Source organism: Arachis stenosperma, chromosome 5, assembly GCF_014773155.1.
Source record: "Arachis stenosperma cultivar V10309 chromosome 5, arast.V10309.gnm1.PFL2, whole genome shotgun sequence".
In the NCBI taxonomy this organism is placed as follows: Eukaryota; Viridiplantae; Streptophyta; class Magnoliopsida; order Fabales; family Fabaceae; genus Arachis; species Arachis stenosperma.
Window position 1 is genome coordinate 132,590,154 of NC_080381.1, and position 22,908 is coordinate 132,613,061.

General features: G+C 30.8%; 3 protein-coding genes across 4 annotated transcripts; 1 reads left to right on the plus strand and 2 right to left on the minus strand.

Moving 5' to 3' along the window:
* Window positions 1–5,395: 5,395 nt before the first annotated feature.
* On the plus strand, window positions 5,396–12,324 carry LOC130982814 (LEAF RUST 10 DISEASE-RESISTANCE LOCUS RECEPTOR-LIKE PROTEIN KINASE-like 1.1). The gene is made up of 4 exons (XM_057906916.1): window positions 5,396–6,357; window positions 6,465–6,521; window positions 7,073–7,345; window positions 11,288–12,324. The coding sequence occupies exons 1-4, from the start codon at window positions 5,928–5,930 to the stop codon at window positions 12,175–12,177; spliced, it is 1,650 nt and encodes a 549-aa protein (XP_057762899.1). The 5' UTR covers window positions 5,396–5,927; the 3' UTR covers window positions 12,178–12,324.
* A 2,958-nt stretch (window positions 12,325–15,282) lies between these two features.
* LOC130979178 (nicotinamide adenine dinucleotide transporter 1, chloroplastic) lies at window positions 15,283–20,332 on the minus strand. Of its 2 annotated transcripts, none has more exons than XM_057902550.1 (9): window positions 19,885–20,332; window positions 19,713–19,796; window positions 19,329–19,431; window positions 18,160–18,208; window positions 17,913–18,022; window positions 17,221–17,315; window positions 16,464–16,552; window positions 16,263–16,357; window positions 15,283–15,987 (listed from the first exon to the last, which is right to left on the minus strand). In XM_057902550.1, exons 3-9 carry the CDS (start codon window positions 19,419–19,421, stop codon window positions 15,613–15,615), a joined length of 906 nt encoding a protein of 301 aa, XP_057758533.1. In that variant the 5' UTR covers window positions 19,422–19,431; window positions 19,713–19,796; window positions 19,885–20,332; the 3' UTR covers window positions 15,283–15,612. The 2 variants fall into 2 exon arrangements, with proteins under 2 accessions (XP_057758533.1, XP_057758532.1); XM_057902549.1 differs by having other exon boundaries at window positions 19,329–19,435.
* Window positions 20,333–21,248: 916 nt separating this feature from the next.
* LOC130981437 (uncharacterized) lies at window positions 21,249–22,256 on the minus strand. The gene has a single exon (XM_057905034.1). The coding sequence runs from the start codon at window positions 22,254–22,256 to the stop codon at window positions 21,249–21,251; it is 1,008 nt and encodes a 335-aa protein (XP_057761017.1).
* Window positions 22,257–22,908: the final 652 nt, after the last annotated feature.

Below are 22,908 nucleotides of genomic sequence, written 5' to 3' on the forward strand. Positions count from 1 at the left end.
TTCAAACGGTAAATTTTTTGCTGCCTTTGCATATTCCACATACTTTACATAAATTCAATTTTTTGATATACCAACTGGGTGTGTTGTGTGTGGTTATGAAGGTGCGTGGTGCAAGACATGAATGTAGATTAGTTTTTTTTGAATCTTGGAAATGAAAAATTCAAACCTCTGATTTTTTTGTTAAGAAAATTAGAAACATAAATTGGACGATTCGATTTGTATGGGAAAAAAATTTAAAATTTGGCCAATATAATCGGACTGTTCGATTTTAATATGCTTAATCTTTTTTTATTTTGAAAAAATCAAATCGGACCGTCCGATTTGATTATAATATATATTATTTTAACACATTAATAGAAATCGATTGGTCCGATTTATTATATATATGTTTGTGTGTACACACACATGTGTGTTTGTGTTATGAGTTTTCAGATCTCATCTCCTCCTTGTCTTATTCTTCGTTCTTCTTTTTCTAACTCTTCTACCTATATCTATCTCTATCATTTGTTATGAGTGTAAAAAGGTTGCCATGAGTGAGAAAAATGGATGATAGAGTCCTATTAAAAGTATATTATTTTGATTAGATTTTATTACAAACATATGAAAGAGTGAAATTTATTTATAAAAATCCGTTAGATGTTATTATTTCATTCACAATCTTGTTCAAATAACTAAAAAGCGTGATTTGTGAGAAAATAGATTTCGAAATGTCAAAAAAAAATATCATGTATTTTATATAGATATCCTATACCGGTATTTGGTGGATTTGTTCAATTTCAAACCAAATATATAACTGATGAAGCGAGCATGCAATATATGTTTTCAATGTATATTGGAAGTCGTGCTCAGATGTTGTTCATTGAGTTGTATATTGAGTTCGAACAATTTGAAGCCAACCGAAATATTGAATGAGAAGATTACAATAGTGACAGTGAAGAAGAGTTTGAAAGCAATTACGAAATTGTTGGTCTAACTGGAGACAAAGATCAAGGTGACGGCACTATGGAGGCAAATGTGATAGACGTGGCAAATGGACTAGCAAACAATCATCCATTTGAGGAGCTATCTTTCATGCGAGCTTTGAATTTGGAGACCATACATGTTCCGGAATTTCCTGAATATATGAATGCAGGTAACGTAAATTTATACGAAGGGTTAGAATTTTGTTATAATTTATACTGATTGATGGACCAAATAGATACATGACGTGTAAAAATATACTTAATTAGCATTTAGCATTTGTTTATGTGTTTAAATGGTTAAATTTAAGATAATAATCATTTAGTTAGTTATTGATTTAGTTAAAAATTAGTTAGTATTTATGAATTAGTATTTATTTATGTGATTATATTTTCATTTGGCTAAAATTGAGATAACTACTCATAGTCATTTCTGTCACTGGAAGACCGTTTGTAAGAAGATCAAGAATAACAACTACATCTTCCAGTGTCACAGCACACTCACCAAAGATGAAATATGTATGTATTTGGGTGCTATTTTTCGACTAGAGTATTTACCAGTATTTTTTGACGTTGAACTATTCCAATTTAAGAAACGTGATAAAAATCAGTTAACCATAAATAATCCTCCATAGTGTGATTATATTGATCTAGAGACAGTAGGTGATTACATGTCAAATTCCATGAACTCTACAAAACTATAACAAACTATTAGTCAAATAATTAATAATTACTAATTTACTACTAACAGTTAATAATTTTCTAATCATAGTAACTAATTTATTAAACTAACACTAAACTTACTATTAATGAACTAATTTAGTAACTAGCATATATGTATAAATACAACTAACTTACTAATTATTTAACTGTCATTATTAAAAAACTTGCAAATTTATCTACACAAAACATATTAATTAAATATCTAACAATAATCATTAATTATTAAAAATACCAAAATAAATTGATTTTACTAAATCCAATTTAGTGAACTCCAGAATAATAATAATTTAACTTCTAAATTTTATTAACAATATTAAAAATTATTTCAAATAGTTTTTAATTTTTAAAAATTATTATATTATTATTCATATTAAATATTTTACTCAACTGTCGCCTCAATTTTTATTAAATTATTTTCTACATAATTATTTATTTATTTATTTATAAATAAATTGAATATTAATTATTCCTATTTCACTAATAATAAATACTAACTTACTATTAATAATAACTAACTAACCCTAAACCGTATGACAAATCTAATCAACTACAATAATATTATTTTCTATATAATTATTTATTTATTTATTCATAAATAAATCAGGTAATAATTATTCTTATTTCACGCACTAATAATAAATACTAACTTATTATTAATAATAACTAACTAACCCTAAATGGAATGACAACTCTAATTCAACTACAATAATATTATTATAATATATTTATCTTCATTTGATATCTAACAATAAATAAATAATTATTACCCGATCAAAAAATATAATCTTCTACAAATTCTACTTTACAAAAATTATACAATAATATTAATAATAATACCGTAGCTCTAATAATAATTAATTATAATTTCCTAAATTATTTCAAATATTTCTAAACATATATTTTTTACAAATTTACTATATTAGTTTAATTCAAACAGTAACTAAATTTAAATATATATTTTAAGTTATTACACTAATTATTATTAACCATCTTCATTTTTAACATTATTTTAAATATTTTAGATATATAAAAAAATTTAAAAACAAACTTACATAATCAGAATAGCAGAAATAAGTGTATCATAACTCATAAGTGTATCATAAATAATTTTTTTATAAATTATTGTTAAAACTTTAAAGGCCCGATTTTCACTCAGTTTAGACTCGATATAATTGTTGCCTGAAAATGTTTATGTTTCATTGGATTTAGGATCAGGTTAGGGTCTAAAAAATAGACCCGATATATATTTAGAGTGGAGACTAGGTTAGAAAAAACCCAGTTTCACTCGATCCATGTATACCCCTAAGTTATAAAGTAAGATTATATTTGGCTAACTGGACTTGAAATTGAATTTTTGATTAACTTAAACTTCTCAACTAACCTATGACAACCTATTTAACTCTAATGCAAAACCTAACTATTCATTATTCACTTTTTCATACACTAATACATTCTTTCAATTCATACCACGTATGCACTTTTATTTCTCTAACTTTTCTTTTTAAGGTAACATTTTTTTCCTTTTTATTGTTTTCTCATTTTCTTATTTTTTTTCCTTTTCTTTTTTCTATTTTTTTTCTTTTCAATAGCATAATATATACAAAAGATTAATGCATATGGTTCAACATTCAATGTATGAGTATGTACCAAATTCTTAAAATTTCAGCAAAAATACAAAATATTCCTTTTTTTTTTCTACCGATGTTTTTTTAAATTTTTTCACACTTAGATGATGCACACTCTCACTAGTCTAAGCTAATCAAAGACCCAAATTAAGAACATTTATTTATGATACGACTCAATACACTTGCTGGTAGTTTGTAGTTTGTAAAATCCGCATCAAGAAGATGACATTTTCTTCCTTTATGAAATGTGTAAATAACATTCTCTTCATCTCTAACCCTAAAATATATACTTTTCTGTCTCCTTCACTGTAAGGGTTGAACGATATGATCGATGCTACGACGTTTAAGTGAATCTTCTTCTGCAGATGAGGAAGTAAGGTAGTGAAAGCTTGATATTAACGCGTGTTGAAAGTGTTCTGAATGAAAAAAGTAATTTTTGATGCGAAGCAACTGTGTCAATATTGTGTCAGACTTTATGTGAATTAATTACGTTTATTTAATCTTCAATTCTAATATATGATTTAGTATAAATTGACTTTTTGAGATAATTGAATTTTTTTTAAAAAAAGAGATATTTGTTTATGAAATTCTCAGATAGAGTTTTTTAAATATTTTTATATATTTTAAATTAAACAATTAAAAATATACAAATAATAAAAAATATAATTGTCACTTTTATTATTTTTACCTTATTTTACTTATTTTAGAGTAAAAAGTATTTGGGAATTTAATTTTTTTAAAGTCTTAATTTTAAGTGTATAAAATTGTTATTTTGACCTTATTTTTTATACATGCTAACGTGCTCTCTTAAATTCTAAACTCTATTAACCATAAATAATAATAAAGGTATAATATATATTCTATATTTTTTTTATAAAATCTAGTTAAATCGTTATAAAATTAAAAAAAATAAGTTTAAACAAATTATAATCAACAAAGTTAGTTTTATTATTATTAAACAAGTATATAAAATTATACTATTTTTTCATAATAAAGCTTTTTTAATTTTATTTTCATGTTAAAATAACTATTTTTTATTTTAATAACTAGGTAATTAGTTTATATTTAATATTATTATTAAACGGAAGCTAAGTCCAGAGAAAAAAAAGAATTATAATACTATCCCAATCTATTTATTTTACAAAAATAATCCAACTGCAACAAATATTATTGAGCCCGAAATAAAAAAGCTAAATAATTTAATCATAATCATTAATACAAAATAATGCTTATCTGATTAATTCTTTTATCTGTTACATTCTGCAGCTTCTGCTTTTAGTCAGGATTGTCATTCTTTGAAAAATCACTTAACACGTGTTCATTAGTCTGCTTCTCCACGTTTTTTTGACAAATAAAAAAAATTATTACTTTCATCACTGTAGCACTGACCTTTAAATTATATATTTTTCTCTTTTATAATTTATTATTAAATATTCTACTTTTTTCAGTTTTATCTTTCTTTTTATCAATAAAAAAGACATTTGAGTGGGGTATTAAGAAATAATTATTAAAAAAAAAATAAAGAGAATTTGCTTAGAAAAAAAGTTAAATTTATGTCCATCTTTTTTTATAATATGTTTCTTTTTGTTTCTTGTACCTAAAAGATATTTTTATTAAGTTGGGTGAATACTTAATGATTAAAAATCTAGAGAATAAACTTAGTCAAATCAAACTTGGTTAAAAGTTTAATTTGTCTCAGATAAGATTAAAAAGAATCTTAAAAAATTAGTGAATATAAATCTTTAAAAAGATAGTAAAAATTCTATTATAATCATAATAAAAACTAAATATAAATTACATTAAATGTAAGTTACATTACATAAAGTGACTGAACCAAAATATATAGTTATATACTTCTCTTCTCTCTACTCTACTTTTGTTCTAATCGTTATGAGATAAGAATATTTTATCTCTTGCGGAATCACTTTCGCAAACTCAAGTGTTAATTTTTAAAAAATATTAAAAAAATTATAAATTCAATCTCCTTGTGTACCACGAAAAACTTTCAGATTTAGTCCGTTCTCCTTACGAACAGTCATAACTTTCGCTATTGTGCACAAATTTCCACTAAAGTCCCAATCTGCCGTAGCGTATTCTTGGAACAAAGGAGCTCCATTAGTCTTTGAACCATAATGTATGTTCACTTTCAAAGTCAAGCAGTTAAAGTCGTCCATGTCCTTCAACCCCAGAAGCAGAGTAGAATTGGGCCCAGAATCATCTGATCACTACTCAATACGCCCAGCCAGTTTCTTTAGTCTTCGCTAGTCAATTGTCCAAGTCAACTGCCGTAGTTTACACACACAAACTCACTATATCAAGAACATAACAGATGGTAGGTTAGATACACCAAACAACTGATTACAACAGAGAAAATCCGTATTCTTAAGCCCGGGCATATTTGGGATGGGTGCTGGCCACAGTTTTCTTGGTTTCTTTTTACTCCTCTGCTGTTTTGGGCTTCTTCACTCTGCTCCAAATAAGAAAACAGATGAAGGGAAGAGCCGGTACTCGGCGCCGCCTTTCGAGTGTGGAAAGTTCGGGAAGCTTTGGTACCCTTTCACCAACACTAGTCGCTCAGAAGGTGGCCTGCACGTAAGTAATTGTGATAACCCAGGTGCAGATGTACAAGTTTTTTCTTGGAAACCAAACATACAAACTTGAAAGTATAGCTCGGAAGGATAATTTTTCTGCAATAATTTTCATCCAAGAAACCGGTGCCGCTGTAAATTTATGGGAGCTTCGTGGGGACTTGTCTCTCCGGGTAGTAAACCGCGTTGCCTTCTTCAAATGCACTCATGAGTATCACCCTGAAGACCATGGCATATTCCACTATGAAAGGTGTCATTCTACAAATTATGATGTGTATTTCGGTTCGGATCATTCCTTTCCTTCAGATTCTATGTATTGTGATCAAATGTTCCCTAGTTTGTTAAACGCGTGTTCAGATGATACGAGTGAAACACAAGAACCCCCCAATTCCACTCAACAGTGCACATCCTTCAAGTCTTTTGTTATAATCGAAGTAACATCTGCAGATCCTCTTTACTCATGTAATGGACTCGTCACAGAAATTTATTATTTTATTAATTGCATTATTCTACTTCAGAAAATAGTAGGATTCCACCACTAATAACTTTTAACCTCCTTTCCCCGATAGATTGGCCAGTGACTCGTACAACGGGAAAGACAGGGGCTTCGAAGGCAGCAATATTAGGTATTGTATTTCCTCCAATAAAATCCTCTGCATTTTCATCTGAAGTGCCATGGACTATATATTTCAGTTTATTGCATTTTCCTCCAATAAAATCCTCTGCATAGATTTAGAATTTAAGTTTTAAGATTTAAAACTAAAAATAAAAAAATTAATTTCAAACAAATTGATTGAGAATGGTTTAAAAATAATTACTCCTTAGTTGAATTCTTTAACTTTTATTTTTAAGATTTTTCTTTCTTCACAAGTATTTCTTTACTTAATAAATCTATGTAATATTAATTTGTTTTTTTATCATTTCCCCTTGTGCTGAAATATTTGTCGCAATCTCTATCATTTATTCACAAGACCAAGCCACACGTATAAAAACCCAAAAGTGATCAAATCATTCAAGCAATCACTAAACAAATTTTTCAATCCCTTAATTTTAGGTATTGACTAATTTACCTTATGGGAGAAATTATGAATTGTAGCAACCGTAAAAGCTTTCATGAGAATTTTAGAATGTATGCATGTAATGTACTAATATATTCGCAAAGCTTTCCCTTGTTCAGGTTTATCTACCGGATTGGCTGCTATGATTATAATTGCCACGTGTCAGTTATGTGCAATTCTTCTACTGTACAAACGGAGATACAACAATTCTTCAGGCTATGGAGGCAAATTAAGGAACCTGTATTCTCGGCCAAATTCAAACACAAACCCAGAAAGTGGAAATCTCTACTTCGGAATCCCTCTCTTCTCCTATGAAGAACTCCAAGTCGCAACTAACAATTTTGACCAAACTAAAGAACTTGGAGAAGGTGGCTTTGGAACTGTTTACTATGGTAAGGACTCACGTTTTACCCGCATAAATACCGAAATTTAGTAATTGAATACAAATGTGTGTGTGTTTTTTTTTTTACCGAAATACAATATGGTCTGTCTTTTTTAAAATGTATTTTTAAAAATAAAAAAAAATTTAACACAATAAAGTAAAGCGATAGTAAACAAAACAAACAAAAACATAAGAAAATAAAAACTAATTCCAAAGTTATATTTGATATTGTCATCAACAACTAAAGGAATTTTTATCATTCTACTCTTTATAATTAAGAGAGGATTTGTTCATAATCTCCTCTAAACATGTTTTTTCATTCTAAAAATATCCTTCTTTCTTTCTATTTAAATATTCTAAACAATAGCAAAGAAGCACAACTACTTTTTTCCCTCTCCTCTTTTGTTGTGAGTTCTTATCTAACTCTTAATGTGTTTGTTTATTGTGCTTGGAATGGATTATAGCCTACCAAAATCAAATAACTATGTACACCACACTTGATAAATAAAATCACAACAAAAAAATAAGTGGTGAATATATTCAACCTTCTTACACAATACATAGACATTATCTTCATTGTTTACTATTTATATCCTATTCAGTCTTTCTTTTGTACTTATTCTTCCAATCAAAACAAACTAAATAAACAATTCCACTTTTGGTAGAACTAATCATCTTCAAATAGTTCTAGTGAAACTATAGCTTGTTACTTCGTTAGGAATTGTATTTGCCTGCAACACTTGTATAAATGAGTTAGTAGTAAAAATACCTTGTCTATCAAATTTTCACACAACTCTATCCTTTCTGTCATATGCTAGTGTAACTGGCCTCAGCTTATCATGTAGCTGATTCACTAGATCTAACTCCTATTGGAATAACTCTCATCTACATTGAAAGTTTCAAATCCACTCTAATCCATTTCAAAATGCACAATTCCCTATGACGAATCTTTTCAGGTTTGAAATTGAGAAGAATCTCAGAAACTGATCTTTCAATGAACCATTTTGTAGTAGACGTCCCCCCAAAGACGAGTCTTCTACCATCACCTACTTCTGTAGAATTCCAGTCATCTTATCTCTCAAATGTTGCTCCTTAATATATAGTTGACAGATATCCTTCCATAGTTCTCTTCTAGCATGTATTGCCTGATTGGATAACATCATATTGGGATCCATATTGTTGTAGGAGCATATCACTTTATTCCATAATAGACCCTCTTTCTTTAAAAAACGTCACCACCACTTAAATAGTAGTGCTGTATTGCGGACTATCACATCCCCCACCTCAGACCACCTAACTTTTTTGGAGCTTGCATTACTTTCCATTTTACCATCGCCATGCTATTCCTGCCATCTTTCTTACTCCACAAAAATCTCTTCTATAGTGAAATCAACTTATCTGCAACAGCCTTCAGTATATTATACATACTCAAGTAGTATACCGGAAAGCTATTTAACACTAATTTGATGAGAACCAACCTACCTATTTTATTGAGTGCTTTAGTTTTTCATAAACTGAGGTTTTCCTCGACTTTGTCTACTATCGTCTCCCACATCTTAACCAATCTCGGATCAACTGCTAGGGAGATTTTAAGGTATATTTAATTGATAGAGTAGCCTCCTTACAACCCAACAAGCTATGAATACTCTGAACACACTACTATCCGCAATTAACTGATCTCAAACTAGATTTATCAAAGTTAATGCTTAACCCCGACATCAGATCAAAGTATCGTAGTAATCTCTTATAATTCCTTATGGTCTCCTCCTCAAGTGGGCAAAATAATATATTGTTATCTCCAAACTGAAGATGATACAATTCTATATCATCCCCCCTAACTAACAACGGAGATATATGTCTGTTTCTAACTATTCCTCCCACCATTCTATGCAACACATCAATGACCAGTACAAACAAAAATGGAGATAATAGGTCTCCTTATCTCAAACACCTTTTCATTTTGAAAGCTTTAGACAGCAAATTATTTATCAAAACAGATATAAAGGCAGTACCAACACTCTCTACAACCTACTCCCTTCATCTCCAACCGAAACTCATCTTTTGTAATGTCTGTAAAAAAAAGTTAAAATGTAATGATGAGGAAAAAGACGTCTCATCGACAAAGGAAGAAGAAGATGTCGGTAATGAATAATGCCACTCTCAGTGTCACCGTCGTAGAACTCAAGGTTGAACGTGACATTAAGCTCAAAGTCGATTTTCACATCGACATTGCCATGTCTACTGAGCTCGATCAGGTTCGCACCGAAGTTCACTAGCTCGCCTCTACCTATGAAGAACTCAAGTTGTGCCATTGAAAATCTGTATCTCTCTCTCCCGTTCTCTCTCTCTCCAGTTTCTCTTTCTCTTTCCTTTAAAGAAATCAATCTTGGTGTGAGAACTGGTTTAAAACTAGAACTAAATAGAAAATAAAAAAGAATGCAAAGAAAAAGGTAAAGATTGATTTAGAAAATTAGGTTTTGTATACTTTTAAATAATTAAAAATGTCAAATAATATTTTACTGTGCTATGCCTTTTGTTTTATTAGTCACCTCAACATTTTCTGTTAATAGAAATCGAAACAGTCAACGCGTGGTAATTTTTGTAAAAATTTTAAAATTATTTAAAAATTTTTTTATTAATAACATCTTTTAAAATTTTTTTTATTAATACCTAAATCTTTTGAATATCAAATTAGTAGTTATTTTTTACAAATTTATCTCAGCATGTTTTTTGAAGAAGACGAATTGTAATTGTACCTATTTTTTGAACTATTGATAAGCTTTAAAGATGAAAAGTCAACTTGATTATCGACTGAAATTCATGGACTAAATTATTTATTATCTCCTATGTAAAAAAAAATTTAAAGTTAATAATTTTAATTTATATTAATTAATATTTTTAACTAACAGTCTAATATTTTTACCTCAACAATACAGTACCATACCTTTAGCTAATATTTCGTTAATAAGTATGTAACACAATCATAGAGTTTAGACCGATTTTTGTCTTGTATGTTTAAGTAATATCTAAGATGATCTTCCAAATTTAACTCATTAACTCAATTTCATCTCTTAATTTTTAATAACTCAATTCATTGCCTCAAATTTTACGTCATAACTTAATTTAGTTCCTCAATCATTATTAATAGCAGGGTTAATTGTTATGTGTCCTAAGATGAGATGCTAAAGTTATTATGAATTTTTTTAGATAAAAAATTTAAATTTTTAATATATTTTATTTATATTTATTAAATTCAAAAGTTTAAATTTTTTTATAATAATCTTAACATATGTGCTCTAAGAGTACATGTTAATTAAATCCTTAATATTAATATTATGTAAAACAAATGACTAGGTCCAAATTCATTATATCATCAAATTTGGATGACAAAATTGAGTCACAGAAAAAAATTTGGAAACCTTTTGTGCAAATTGAAATTAAAGGACTTACTTGAATTACAAAATTAACTATAGAGGATCATTTTTCGATAACCAATATATACTAAAATCAGCTATTAGTCCATTGTTTTCCTAGCGGGATCCTAGTATAAAATATATGTTAGAATATAAAATATATGTTAAAGATGAGTTAAACAAGGTAAGTTCTACGGTGCCTTTGTTATGGTGCCTATATTGTCTAACTTCTTTTTTAAAATAAAAAATAAAATGTTTAAAGTAAAAAATAAATCATATAAGATTTATTAAATATTATTTATTTACCTTTTTTAGTAACTTAGTTATAAAGTAATAGGCACTATAGCATTCACCGTTAAACAATATATCTATTTATACACAAATACTAAGTAGTTAAATTTTGTGATTGATTTTAGTGTATAAATACAATTTTTTTCTATTAATTAAAATCTAAAGAACCAACTTAATCACCTTTGAATTTGAGTAAACAAAATGAACTTTACTCTTAATTAACGTACAATTTGATCTATGATAACCAGGAAAGCTTAGAGATGGACGAGAAGTTGCAGTGAAACGTCTATTCGAGCGTAACTACAAGCCAGTTGAATCATTCATCAACGAGATTCAGATCCTCACCCGCTTGCGCCATAGGAATCTCGTATCTCTCTATGGCTGCACTTCACGTCATTCTCGTGAGCTACTCCTTGTGTATGAATACATCCCTAATGGAACTCTCAGTTATCATCTCCGCGGTGACAGAACAAAGTCAAGCACATTGACCTGGCCGGTGAGAATGAAAATCGCCATTGAAACTGCTTGTGCATTGGCTTATCTCCATGCTTGCGGTATCATTCACCGTGACGTGAAAACCAGCAACATTCTCCTTGACAACAACTTCGGTGTTAAGGTTGCTGATTTTGGGCTTTCTAGATTGTTCCCCAGTGACGTCACACATGTCTCCACGGCGCCACGTGGAACCCCTGGTTATGTTGACCCGGACTACCGTCTGTGCTACCAGCTTACAAACAAGAGTGATGTGTACAGTTTCGGAGTGGTTCTTGTTGAGTTAATATCGTCGCTGCCGGCTGTTGATATGAACAGGGAAAGGGATGATGTTAAGTTGGCGAATGTAGCTGTAAGGAAGTTTCAAAAGGGAGCGTTTTGTGAATTGGTGGATCCTTCTCTTGGAATTCAGTCAGACTATGATTCAAGAAGGATGATAATTTCGGTGGCCAAATTGGCTTTTCAGTGTTTGCAGGGAGAGAAGGACATGAGACCCTCTATGGCTGAGGTGTTAGAGGCGCTGCAGAGGATTCAAATTGGGAGGGAAGAGCGTACAGAGGTTCAGCGCCCTGGCGTTTCGCTGGATTATGCGGCAGCTCCAAATTCTTTGACCAACAACACCCAGCGCCGTCCCCAAACATTCTGATGGAATGGATAACTAGATTACTTGTTAATCATTACTCCATGTTTGCCAACCGCTGAAGAAAGAATGCTATCATTCTTATTCTATACGGCTAAATCACTAAATATGCACATTATTTTGTTGTAGATAAAAATATCTCTAAACTTTGTTATCCACAAAAATATTTTTAAATTGTTTAAAAATATTACAAAAATACATGTAGACGGATGTATTCTACCTTAATGAAAAATAATGTGACAAACAGAAATTTTTATGTGATAAATGAAATTTTAATATTGACAAATAAATAACGTCACACTTTTCATTAATAGAACAAATCTTTGTATACGATTGGATATTTTTGATAGATTTTAAAATTATTTGAGAATATTTCTTTTGATAACAAAATTTAAAGATATTTTTGTCAATATCAAAATAATTTAAATGTATTTTTTGTGGTTTACCATTCGATATACTTATAAGAAAAGTTTAGGGGGCTAGCAGTTTTGTTGAATTTTGGTCAGCATGTAACCAGCAGAAAAATGTGAGTCATTAGATGAAATCTCACACCAATTTTACACCATTAAATTATTATTGATGGCTATTTGCTGACTACCAATTACAAAAGTTGCTGACCTCTAGCATTGCTCATATTTATATATGGAAAAGAATAATAGCATTATATAAGTTGCATGTAATCCATCACTTGTGAATTGTGAGGGAGTAAATATATGATTTTGCATATGGTTATGTTACAAGCACAGCTTTATCTTGCTATTGACTAAGAGAGGATTTGTGTAAATAGTATTTTCTGTCCCACAATGTTTGTTTTTTTTACTTCCTGCCATCAAATCTAGTAATTTATATTCTTTCAACCAAAGAGGAGAATAATCCACTTAAAAGTTGTTCGGTCGGTGGATCAGTTGGAGAGAGGTGGTTGAGAGTGAAGATCGGAATTGAGCGCAAGAGTTGAAGTGTAGTATCCACAATCATCGTCCGGTCAGCAGATGGAGTCATTTGCAAGGATACTTTAATGTTAAAGTAAGCATCTGTACAATGAGGTGGTTAATTAAGATTTAGGATAATAGTGATGTACCTAGAGGAGAGATAAGTTCCTCTCTTTTATTTCTTATCTTTGGATGGATCCTTTTATTTTGTCCCACTTATCTGAAAACTTCTACTAGCTGTCCAAATTTCTGTCGAGGGAATTATCACCTAAAAGACACTGTCGTTTAAGTAGATTGTTAATCTATCGGATGGTGAGTGGACCCGAATTTTTATTGAATTGGGTCGGAACAGAAATACTTTTCATCTTACTACAAAAATCTACCATATAATCTAAGATGTAATAAATCTACCATATAATCTAAGATAACTTTGGCCGACACTGATTTTAAATGTTTTTTTACCAAGTTAAACCCTAAATCGGTAATTGCTTTAATTATTTAATATGTTCATCATAAACCAGACTAATAATAGTCGAAGAATTGCAAGAAAATAAAAAACAGTTGAGTTGACACAACACAAATTCAAGCGTTGTAGAAAAAAAAGAAAAAAAGAAATACGTAGATAAAAAGAAAGAAAGAAATACTAAATAGCACCAAAATATAACATAAAAACCATTTTTGGCACCACTCTTCTTTCTTTCTTTTAAATATGGTCTTGTTATTTCTATTTAACAAACTAAATTCTCAAAATGCTCTCTGAACTCTGAAGTTGGATCCATACACCAATTTGACTTCTAAGATTTTAATTGAACTATTTTGACCTCTTAGATTGAGTTTTGAATATTATAATGGTCCTTATGCCCTTTTTTCAGTAGTGAGTCAGTCATCCGACCGCAGATGCAGCACAGCCACTGTCACAATGAAAAGTGTAACGGCTAGTTGACATGGCGGGCTAATTTTCGTGCCCCAGTGTAGTCTCTACCCCTATTTATAACCCTAAATCTATTGAATCACAAATTAACCCCATTCTTCTTCTTTACCCATTTTCTTCGGGTGCTGGAATCAGATAGGCGGTGGAAGTCAGACAACAGGTAGCTCATACTGGTCATCATTCGACGAAAACTAGACAAGAAACAGGTAACTCATACCGGTCATCATTCAACGGAAACTAGACAAGAACTCCAGCACGAAGCAGGTCAGTGTGGGTGCCAAACTGGTGCGGCTGTACATGTCGTCCTGTTACAAGATCCAACCACAATGACCCATTTTCTGGATGTCTGAATTATAATGTGAGAATAGTAATTGCTGGTTAGTGGAGAAGAGATGGTATGAGTTATTTATTTGGACAGATTTTGAGCATAGAAAAAATGGTTGAAAAAGTTGATTACGGTAATAACAATGTTGACTTGAAAATGAACTTGGCTTGAAAGTTTGAGAATCGAAAGCAAATATGAAGACTCAAAAAGTGATACCCAAGTGCTGGTTTTTGTAGTTTTTTGTTATATCAATTCTAGTTTTGTGTTAGTAATAATCCGCAAAGTTTGAAAAGAATATGATTTTAGATGGTCAATATTATCGAAATGTACTTTCATCAACTATAATAGTGGATATGCCGGATCAACTACGGGTGGCAATATGTACCCTATTTACGGGTACCCAACCTGACTCTATCTGGTCGAATAGGGTTGCCAACCCAATCCACAGCGGGTATATTAGGGTGCAGGTAGGGTTCTTGTGCGGGTTGAGTTTCAACCCTACCCGACCAACTTGCATTCTATATATGTATATGTTATAGACTTATATAAAAATATGTTTCAAATGGATATTGAACCAAAGATCTATCACTAAATGCAAAAGATCTTTAGTCATTAAAAGATCATTAATTGATAATTTAATACTTTTTTTAACATAAAAATCAATTTTATTTTAAATTATCACCAAGTTATATAATAATATTGCATCTTTTTTGTAACCCGCAGGTAGAGTCAAGTACCCGCGGATTAAGAACGAATAGACTTAGGGTTGGGATATTCTCAACTTACGGATAGGATTAGAGTTAACTCCAAATCCTGCCCTACCTTACTCATTACTACCCCTAGGATCAACACTTTGACTGTTGACTCCTTGTTGAAAAAGGACATAGACTATTATAGTATCCAAAACTCAATCTTAGAAGGTTAAATTAGTGCAATTAAAACTTCGAAAGTCAAATTGAAATACAGACTCAATCTCAAGTATCATTTTGAAACTTTAGTCCTACTTAACAGCATGGCCTTGTTCACAGGTTCAAGTCCAAATTAAAATCCCGCCACTCCCCTCTTTCTCAAGAACATGCCTTATTCTTTCTCATTTTTTGCAACTTTTATTAAAATAATTAACAATTCTGTTAAAGCCAAGGTCTAGCATGCAGCAAAGAATTTCAGAGCCACAAAGTTATAAATTAAATGTGAGAAATATAAGAAAAAAAAAACTAATAAACATAAAAAATGCCTAATCAGTGTCGTGTTAGCTGCTATTTGTTTCCCAAAGGAATTGATGAGCCTGTCTTGTTAGACTGAGATGGTGATGGCCCCATATCAGAGGAGTCATTCTTAATGATGTTACTTCCTTCTTCCTGGGGCTTGTTAAGTGCCTTGGGTTTCGGACAGCTTTGCGGATAACCCTTGTTCTCCGGTATAACCCGCAACAAGAACCGATGTATCATCTCGTAACTGGTGAAGGTAATAACAGCAGATGGAGTTGTTCGTAACAGATTGGTTGCGCAACCGCGATAAAAACCCGGAATGCCTTCTTTATGGAAAACCTTCTTAGTACAATCTATAACCCCTTCGTAATGGACCCCCATGTTTTTGGCCTGGCCTTGCTCTTGCAGCCTTGATCGTATCACCTGGAAATGCGGATTACCAAGGGAGCAACATTCACATAAGAAACAACACAGATTACTTGTAGGTTATTTGTAGTGCTAGGAAATTATCTTTTTCAGTCAACATCAGCCAATTTTTTCAAATAATTTATTTATCTTAAATTCTAGACCTAAATCATAAATGTTGAACCCTAAACTCTAAAGTTGGCTAATGCTGACTAACTGAAAGTTGGTTTTGCTATACTTTCTCATTCTGCACATATCTTCAATCCACAGCAATTTAGCCAGGTCATGCATACCTCATGCGGATAAGTCATTACGGAGGCAAGTACTTTTGAAATTGATGATGCAATGGCAACACTTCCAGGACTAAGCTTGTCAACAGTTGTATTATCTGTAATTAGAAATTTTCATTTTGATTAGTTACGCATTGAAAAGAAAAAAGAACCATGTTTTGAGGATCAATGTATAAATAAATAATTGATAGTTAGCATAATAACCTTTTTTTGCCATGTATGACTTGATACTTTCATATGCTGGGAATTGAATTGCAACATGACTTACACCAGCCAATGAAGGCATAATGCCACTGTTAACAAGAATAAAGCATCATTATAATCAAGTGTACAAGAAGCAGACTTTGGGTTATTAAAAGCTTTAAATACCCTTTTTCCCTTTAAATCATTAGTTTGATATAGTTAAACCATTGAATAAAATCCAAAGAAAATTATTCTAGTTGACCAATTGTTGAATTTTATCTTAAAATCATCAAGATCTTGCATATCAAATTTTGAAATTTTCAAAATTCAAAAAAAAAATAAAAAATAAAAAATGCAATCAAATAATTGATACTTCATTCACCAACATAAAGAGATTTCGATACTCCTGTTTTCCTTCAAAATTACACTACCAGAACAATTCTTTACATCCAGATTTCATGCAGGACTGTACCTCTATGATTTATCCCTCATTAACCAATTAATAATCATCACATTAAAATGATATGGCATAATTATTGTAATTCCCCTAACAAAATTGAGACCTCCATATTTTCATCAAATATAATGATGACCTAGAGAATATCTCATATCCTCTATATTATTATTTTTTTCCTCATTTACTGCACAACTAAAAGGCTAAAAGTGAAGCAACAACCAATGCTAAAAAAATTTACATATAAATGCTTAGACTTTTAACATATATCAACCTCAATTACATAAAATAGACCAACATATAAATTAGAGTTAAGAAACTAACCTATATAGTCCTCGCAAGCCTTCTTCACGGGTAATCCTTGTCAAAGCAGACAGAACACTTTTGTAAGGAACAACATTCGGCCTCATTCCTTGTGTCTAACCAATATTGGAAAATATGAATCGATGTCAAAAATAAACTTAAGTTAAACAGAGAGAGGTACAAGTACAAGCATTAGATAAAGATTTATTTCTAATTGTTGAAGCATAAAGATTATGAGATTAATGAGCTGTAATTAAAGCTCATAGCTCACTTACATGCATCACATCCACTTGCACCTAAAGGAGCTGCAAATCACAACTTACCTCACCCACTTGCACAACTAACTCAGCACACACTCAATCTGAGTTGTAATGAGCTGTTTTGTTGTCCATAATTTGGACCTATAGATAAGGCTATGTGTTGTAGTTTAAATATAGCAGAAATAACATTTTTCTTCTTTCATCTCTAACCCTAAAGTCATCAGACATAAAAATAGAACAAGATACATCTACAACCTTCTCAAGTAAAGTTTAATCAATCAGCTGGGACAGCAAACGAATCAAGGAATAACTTAGCTAAAAATCTGTTTGAAACAAAATAATGTGAAAGATTGATAATAAACGGAAGGAAGAAAAATAAAAGAGCCAACCATTTAGACTTTTACTTTATATATATATTTTGCTAGATTACAATCACAAGAAACACTAACTTACTTGGAGTCTTGTCTTAACAACCCACAATGGGTTTGTAGAAATCGCTGTTGCTGCCCCAGCACCAGCAGCAGCTATAATGTTTCTAATAGTTGTGAGTTCATTGCTACCATCTGCAATAGTATTACCAGGAAAAGAAAAATCTAATCAATCCAGCAAAAATTTCAAGTAAACATCTAAATAAACCAAATTATAAAAGACAGGACTCTAGTAATAAAATCCTAATGACTTTAAAAAGAATAGAATTTACCCTGTGAACGAAGCAGTCCCTTTAGTTGCTCATAAACTGTGAAGTAAACCTGTCATTTGAATAGAATTTATGTTATTTGAAAATATGAGCTTTGAAAAGGTACTTTTAGAAACGTGTGATCAAAGAAATAAAAGCATGATGATTTATTTTAGTAGTAGAAAATAACCCAATAGTTTGATTAATATAGCCAACCAACCACCTATTCATAGAAGGCTTTTGCCAATTTGTTGTATCTTCTTATATAAGAAATGTGATTAATCATTAATTAATAGTTTTGAAAGAAATTTTATCGACAATGTATATGAAAGTGGAAAATAGATGTTCATTGGTGTTCCAGAAGTTGATGCAACAATATGTGCTACGTTATAGAGCTAGGGGGATTGCACGAAACATTCCACCGGCAAGAAGGCAAAAATCCGTAGAAATCTTGTGTTTTTTTTACTTCTTTTAAATTCTTTTGAGTAAGCTATGAGTACCAAAAACAGAGAGATACTTGAGCGGAGAAACCAAGAGAACAGAACATGGAATACGAGCAAGAGCTTGCCAGCACCTAAAGATCACCGACTACACCATCACCAAACTAAGCTAACCAAACACATAGAAAAAGTTTAATAACCCACCCACCCACAAAAAAAGAAAAGAACATGGAAAAAAGATAAACCCACCAAATTAGTTGTTAGTTGTGGGTTTATTCTTCCAATCTCAAAAGAGTTAATTCAGTAGACAAGTATCATGAAAGAGTACCTCAAGAGCTAAAAATAATGAAGCTAATTTTGAACAACAATAACTTGAAATGGATAAGGAGTTAAGTTATACAGGTAGCCACGAGTTTATGACCATTACAATTTCTCTAACTGAAATTTCTCTAACTGATTTTCTGTTAAATTAACTGCAAAAACTTTATTGTATCTTCTCCTAAACAGTCATGGAGAAAGAACATAACAACGGATCCCATTACAAAATGAAGTATAGAAAGGGAAAACCGAAAAAAGAATTGCAGCAATAATAACTGGTATATTAACAAGTTAGTGAAGAGTGAATACCTTAACTTAATGAGAATTATATGAGAATTAAGCATTGATATAAAAACGGTCATTAGTTATACATTTATCACAACAACCATTGATCAGAGAATGAAAATGTAGGCATGTAGGGAAAAAGAAACTCACTGCCCAGTTTGGTAGTAAAGCCAGTATTGTTGGCGAAAGCCCACGGTACATTCCCCTAACACCTTCATTTCTTACTATATTCTTCAGGCTCATGATGATTACACTACCTAGGAGAACAGAAAAAGTCATGCTCGAGAACCAATCACTGAATGAACTAAGACAACAACCATAAAGATTTCAGCTCCAAGCTGATGAACCAAACTTGCATCAAATTGATGAATTGACATGAGTTAGCTGTCCATATTCTATCACCCGTTCTGGGTCTTAACAGAACTTCATTAATTATCAATCATGCAAAGACTACTATATGTATATTTATATTTCTGTCTAAGTGATAGTATGCAAACACAACCTAAGCAACTTCTCACAGTACAAAAATGCTACCTTGATGTGAAGGAGGAAGACCATGGACTTGTAACCTTGTTTTGATCACATCCAACGGACACACAAACGTAGCTGCTATGGCCCCTGCATCATTCAAACAAGTTAATAGAAAAATTAGAAGTGACCAAAAGAAATATTGAATTAAATGAAATAATAAGAAAGAGATGGTTACCAGCAGAAGCACCAGCAGCAGCGTTGGATATTAAAGCCCTGGCGTTGTGACTAGCACCAGAAGTTTGTTCATTGCTACTCATATTAGAATCTGGAAATAATGACCTTATAATGCAATTCAACAAAGTTGGTTAACGAATCGAAGGAATAAAGAGGGGAATTCTCATTGGCAGATCTTTAAGAATTTGATTCTTTATATAAGATTCGGTGTGTTGAAAACGGGGTTTGATGGTAAGGATTTTGGGGTTAACGTGAGTGAAGGGTTTGTTTGATTACGCGGTGGATTGGTGTTCTAAGAAGAGGAAAGTCGTGTGAGCGTGCAACGTACTGTCATTGAAGGTTGAAAGACCATGGAAAATTGTTAGGCTCTTTCTTTCTACCCCTTTTCTTCAGGGGTCTATGGGGATTGGGGGAGCACCGGATGCCAAAAGGTTGGGAATTTTGATTTGGCTGCGTTCTGGTTACTGGTTAGTATGTAAAACCGATCCAAATTAAATTGTTTATTTAATTTAATTCAAATTAAAAATTAAATTATATTAATTTAAATTTAATTAGATTTTACTCTTATAAATCACATAGATCAGATTAAATTTTAAATTTATTTTGTAAAACTAATCTAGTCTAATTCAAATGGTATAATGTACGATAATATTATTATTTTATTATTATATTTATAATTTTATTCATAATATTTTTAATTTGTTATATATATTTATATTATTTATATATTATTATTATTATTCAATAAATATTTTATATTTAAAATGAAATTTATTTATTTATTTTAATTAATTTATAAATTTATTTTTATTGTTACGTTATTAATAAGTTTTTAAAATATTGTTAAAATTTATTATGTTATTATTTGTTATTTAAAATTTGATGTTAAGATTTATTATGTATATTTAATTTTTTAAATTAACAAAATTGTAAATCTAATCAAATTTAAATTGCTTGAAATTAGTTTAAAATCAATTTTTTTTAAAAAAATCATTAAATCTAAACTATACTGCAAATGAAATTAATGTCCAAATCAAATAAAATTTTAGCTCAAAATTAATGTAAATTGCACCGCAAAAAACCTAGCTCTCGCTATAGTTTTCAAAACCGACACAGAACCAATGGTTCCCTAATAATTTAGCATCAAACAAAATCATTGACATTTGAAGTAAATTTACATCGGAAATCTTCAATAACTTTTATCAATTCGATCCTAAATTACAATAACCTATTATGAAATCGACCCGTTGAGTTTAATTTGATAGACTTACAAATTTTACACGACCTTCTGATTTTTTTTTTGTGACTAAATAGAAAAGAAAGAAAAAAAAGAGACAAAACCAAATTAATTGGCTAGGATCATATCTAACTCCATGGTTGGCTCCAATTCGAGTGAATGTCTGCGACAGAAGCAGCTGCTTTAGCCATACAATCTGCAACACTATTTGCAGTCCTCTGAATTAAAAGAATAGAGACTCTCCAATTCCAATTCATAACCTCCTGAATATGCTTTGCCAAATCCCATTCCGGAATATCCTTATTAAGCATTCTTTGGTTTACCAAGAAAAGAGCTTCTAAACAGTCTGTTTCATAAATAACCTCACGAAATCCACTTTCCCAAGCAAGAAGTAAACCTCTCCAAATTGCATACAATTCAGCAAAAAGAACACTGCACACTTCAACTTTTCCAGTGCAACCTTTCAACCAACATCCATCAGGATTGCGAATAATACAACCAAAACCAGCATAGCCAGAAGGAGCAAACCAACTAGCATCACAATTCAATTTAACAGAATGAACTGGAGGTGGAACCCAATGCAAACAAAGTGAAGGAGGAGACAGAGATTGATGCATAGCAAAAATAGTGTGAAACTCCCTTACTGAACTACGAATCAAACTCACCACTTTACTAGCACTCCATGAATCATCTATATTAAATAAGTCATGATTCCTGCTTCTCCAAATCCACCAGATGGTCGAAAAGAAAAGAAAAACATCTCCACTCCTTGCACCTCTGTAGAGCCAATTATGTAAATTCGAGTTATCTGAATACAGGCCTAAAAGGGTCCAGACCTCCTTGGCACTAGGGCACTCCCGAAGACAATGAAGAATGGATTCAGAACCATTCTGACACCGATGACAGGTGCTAGATAAAGCTAAACCACGACCCAAACGAAACTCTGCCGTAGGAATAGCATTATGAAGACTGAGCCAAATCAAGAACTTATACTTCTCAGGAATATGCAGACGCCATACCCACAACCAATTATCATGCTCATTCCAGTCAAACTTTCTTTTGGCTAGCCAACTGTACCCATTTCTAGCTGAGTAGAGTCTAAAAGATGCCACGACCTTCTGATTAGGTTCATACATTTACCTTTTTAAATTTAAAAATTAATTATTTTATTAATATAATAATATATAATTGGTTATTTTTATAAAAGTCTTTTATATTAATAATATATGAAAATGAAATTCTATATAATTATACTAAATATTAATAAGATTAAAATATAACAACTCATGTTTATGTATGTTTTAAACTTTTATTTTAAATATTTTGTCAGTCTCTATATTTTTATTAAAATTTTAATTAAATTTTATATTTTTTTAATTAAATCTTCGTATCATATTAAATTTTATAATTAAATTTTTATTAACAATAAACGTTAAAAAATATATATGTATATAGTATGAATTTATTAATTTACCTAAATTCTCTACTCATAAGAAGACAAAAAAGTTATAATATTCTCTTTCTAAGCAGGGTTCACTTTTTTTACTCCCTCTTTTTTACCAACAAACTCCTTTTTTTTCATAGCAAAATTTTGTCATAATTAACACAAATTCAGAATCAAAATGTTTGTCGAAAGAATAAACAAAAATATACTTAAAAATTCACACAATGATTCATTTTGCTTCCATGTATATTTAAGTATAATTGTGATCACTATATAAATTTTGAGGTGTATTTGTAGTATGATCAGATGCAAAACTTTTGTCATAACATATTAGTTCATTAGAA

Excerpts from the sequence above, each read along its gene's own strand:
- LOC130982814 (XM_057906916.1), top strand. The coding sequence starts at position 5,928 with ATGTACAAGTTTTTTCTTGGAAACCAAACATACAAACTTGAAAGTATA. Across the intron at positions 6,358-6,464 it reads TGCAGATCCTCTTTACTCAT|ATTGGCCAGTGACTCGTACA; the intron begins GTAATGGACTCG and ends TTTCCCCGATAG. Across the intron at positions 7,346-11,287 it reads CTTTGGAACTGTTTACTATG|GAAAGCTTAGAGATGGACGA; the intron begins GTAAGGACTCAC and ends TATGATAACCAG.
- LOC130979178 (XM_057902549.1), bottom strand. The coding sequence starts at position 19,966 with ATGAGTAGCAATGAACAAACTTCTGGTGCTAGTCACAACGCCAGGGCT. Across the intron at positions 17,316-17,912 it reads TTGTTAAGACAAGACTCCAA|ACACAAGGAATGAGGCCGAA; the intron begins GTAAGTTAGTGT and ends AATATTGGTTAG. Across the intron at positions 16,358-16,463 it reads GTCATACATGGCAAAAAAAG|ATAATACAACTGTTGACAAG; the intron begins GTTATTATGCTA and ends TTCTAATTACAG.
- LOC130981437 (XM_057905034.1), bottom strand. The coding sequence starts at position 22,256 with ATGTATGAACCTAATCAGAAGGTCGTGGCATCTTTTAGACTCTACTCA.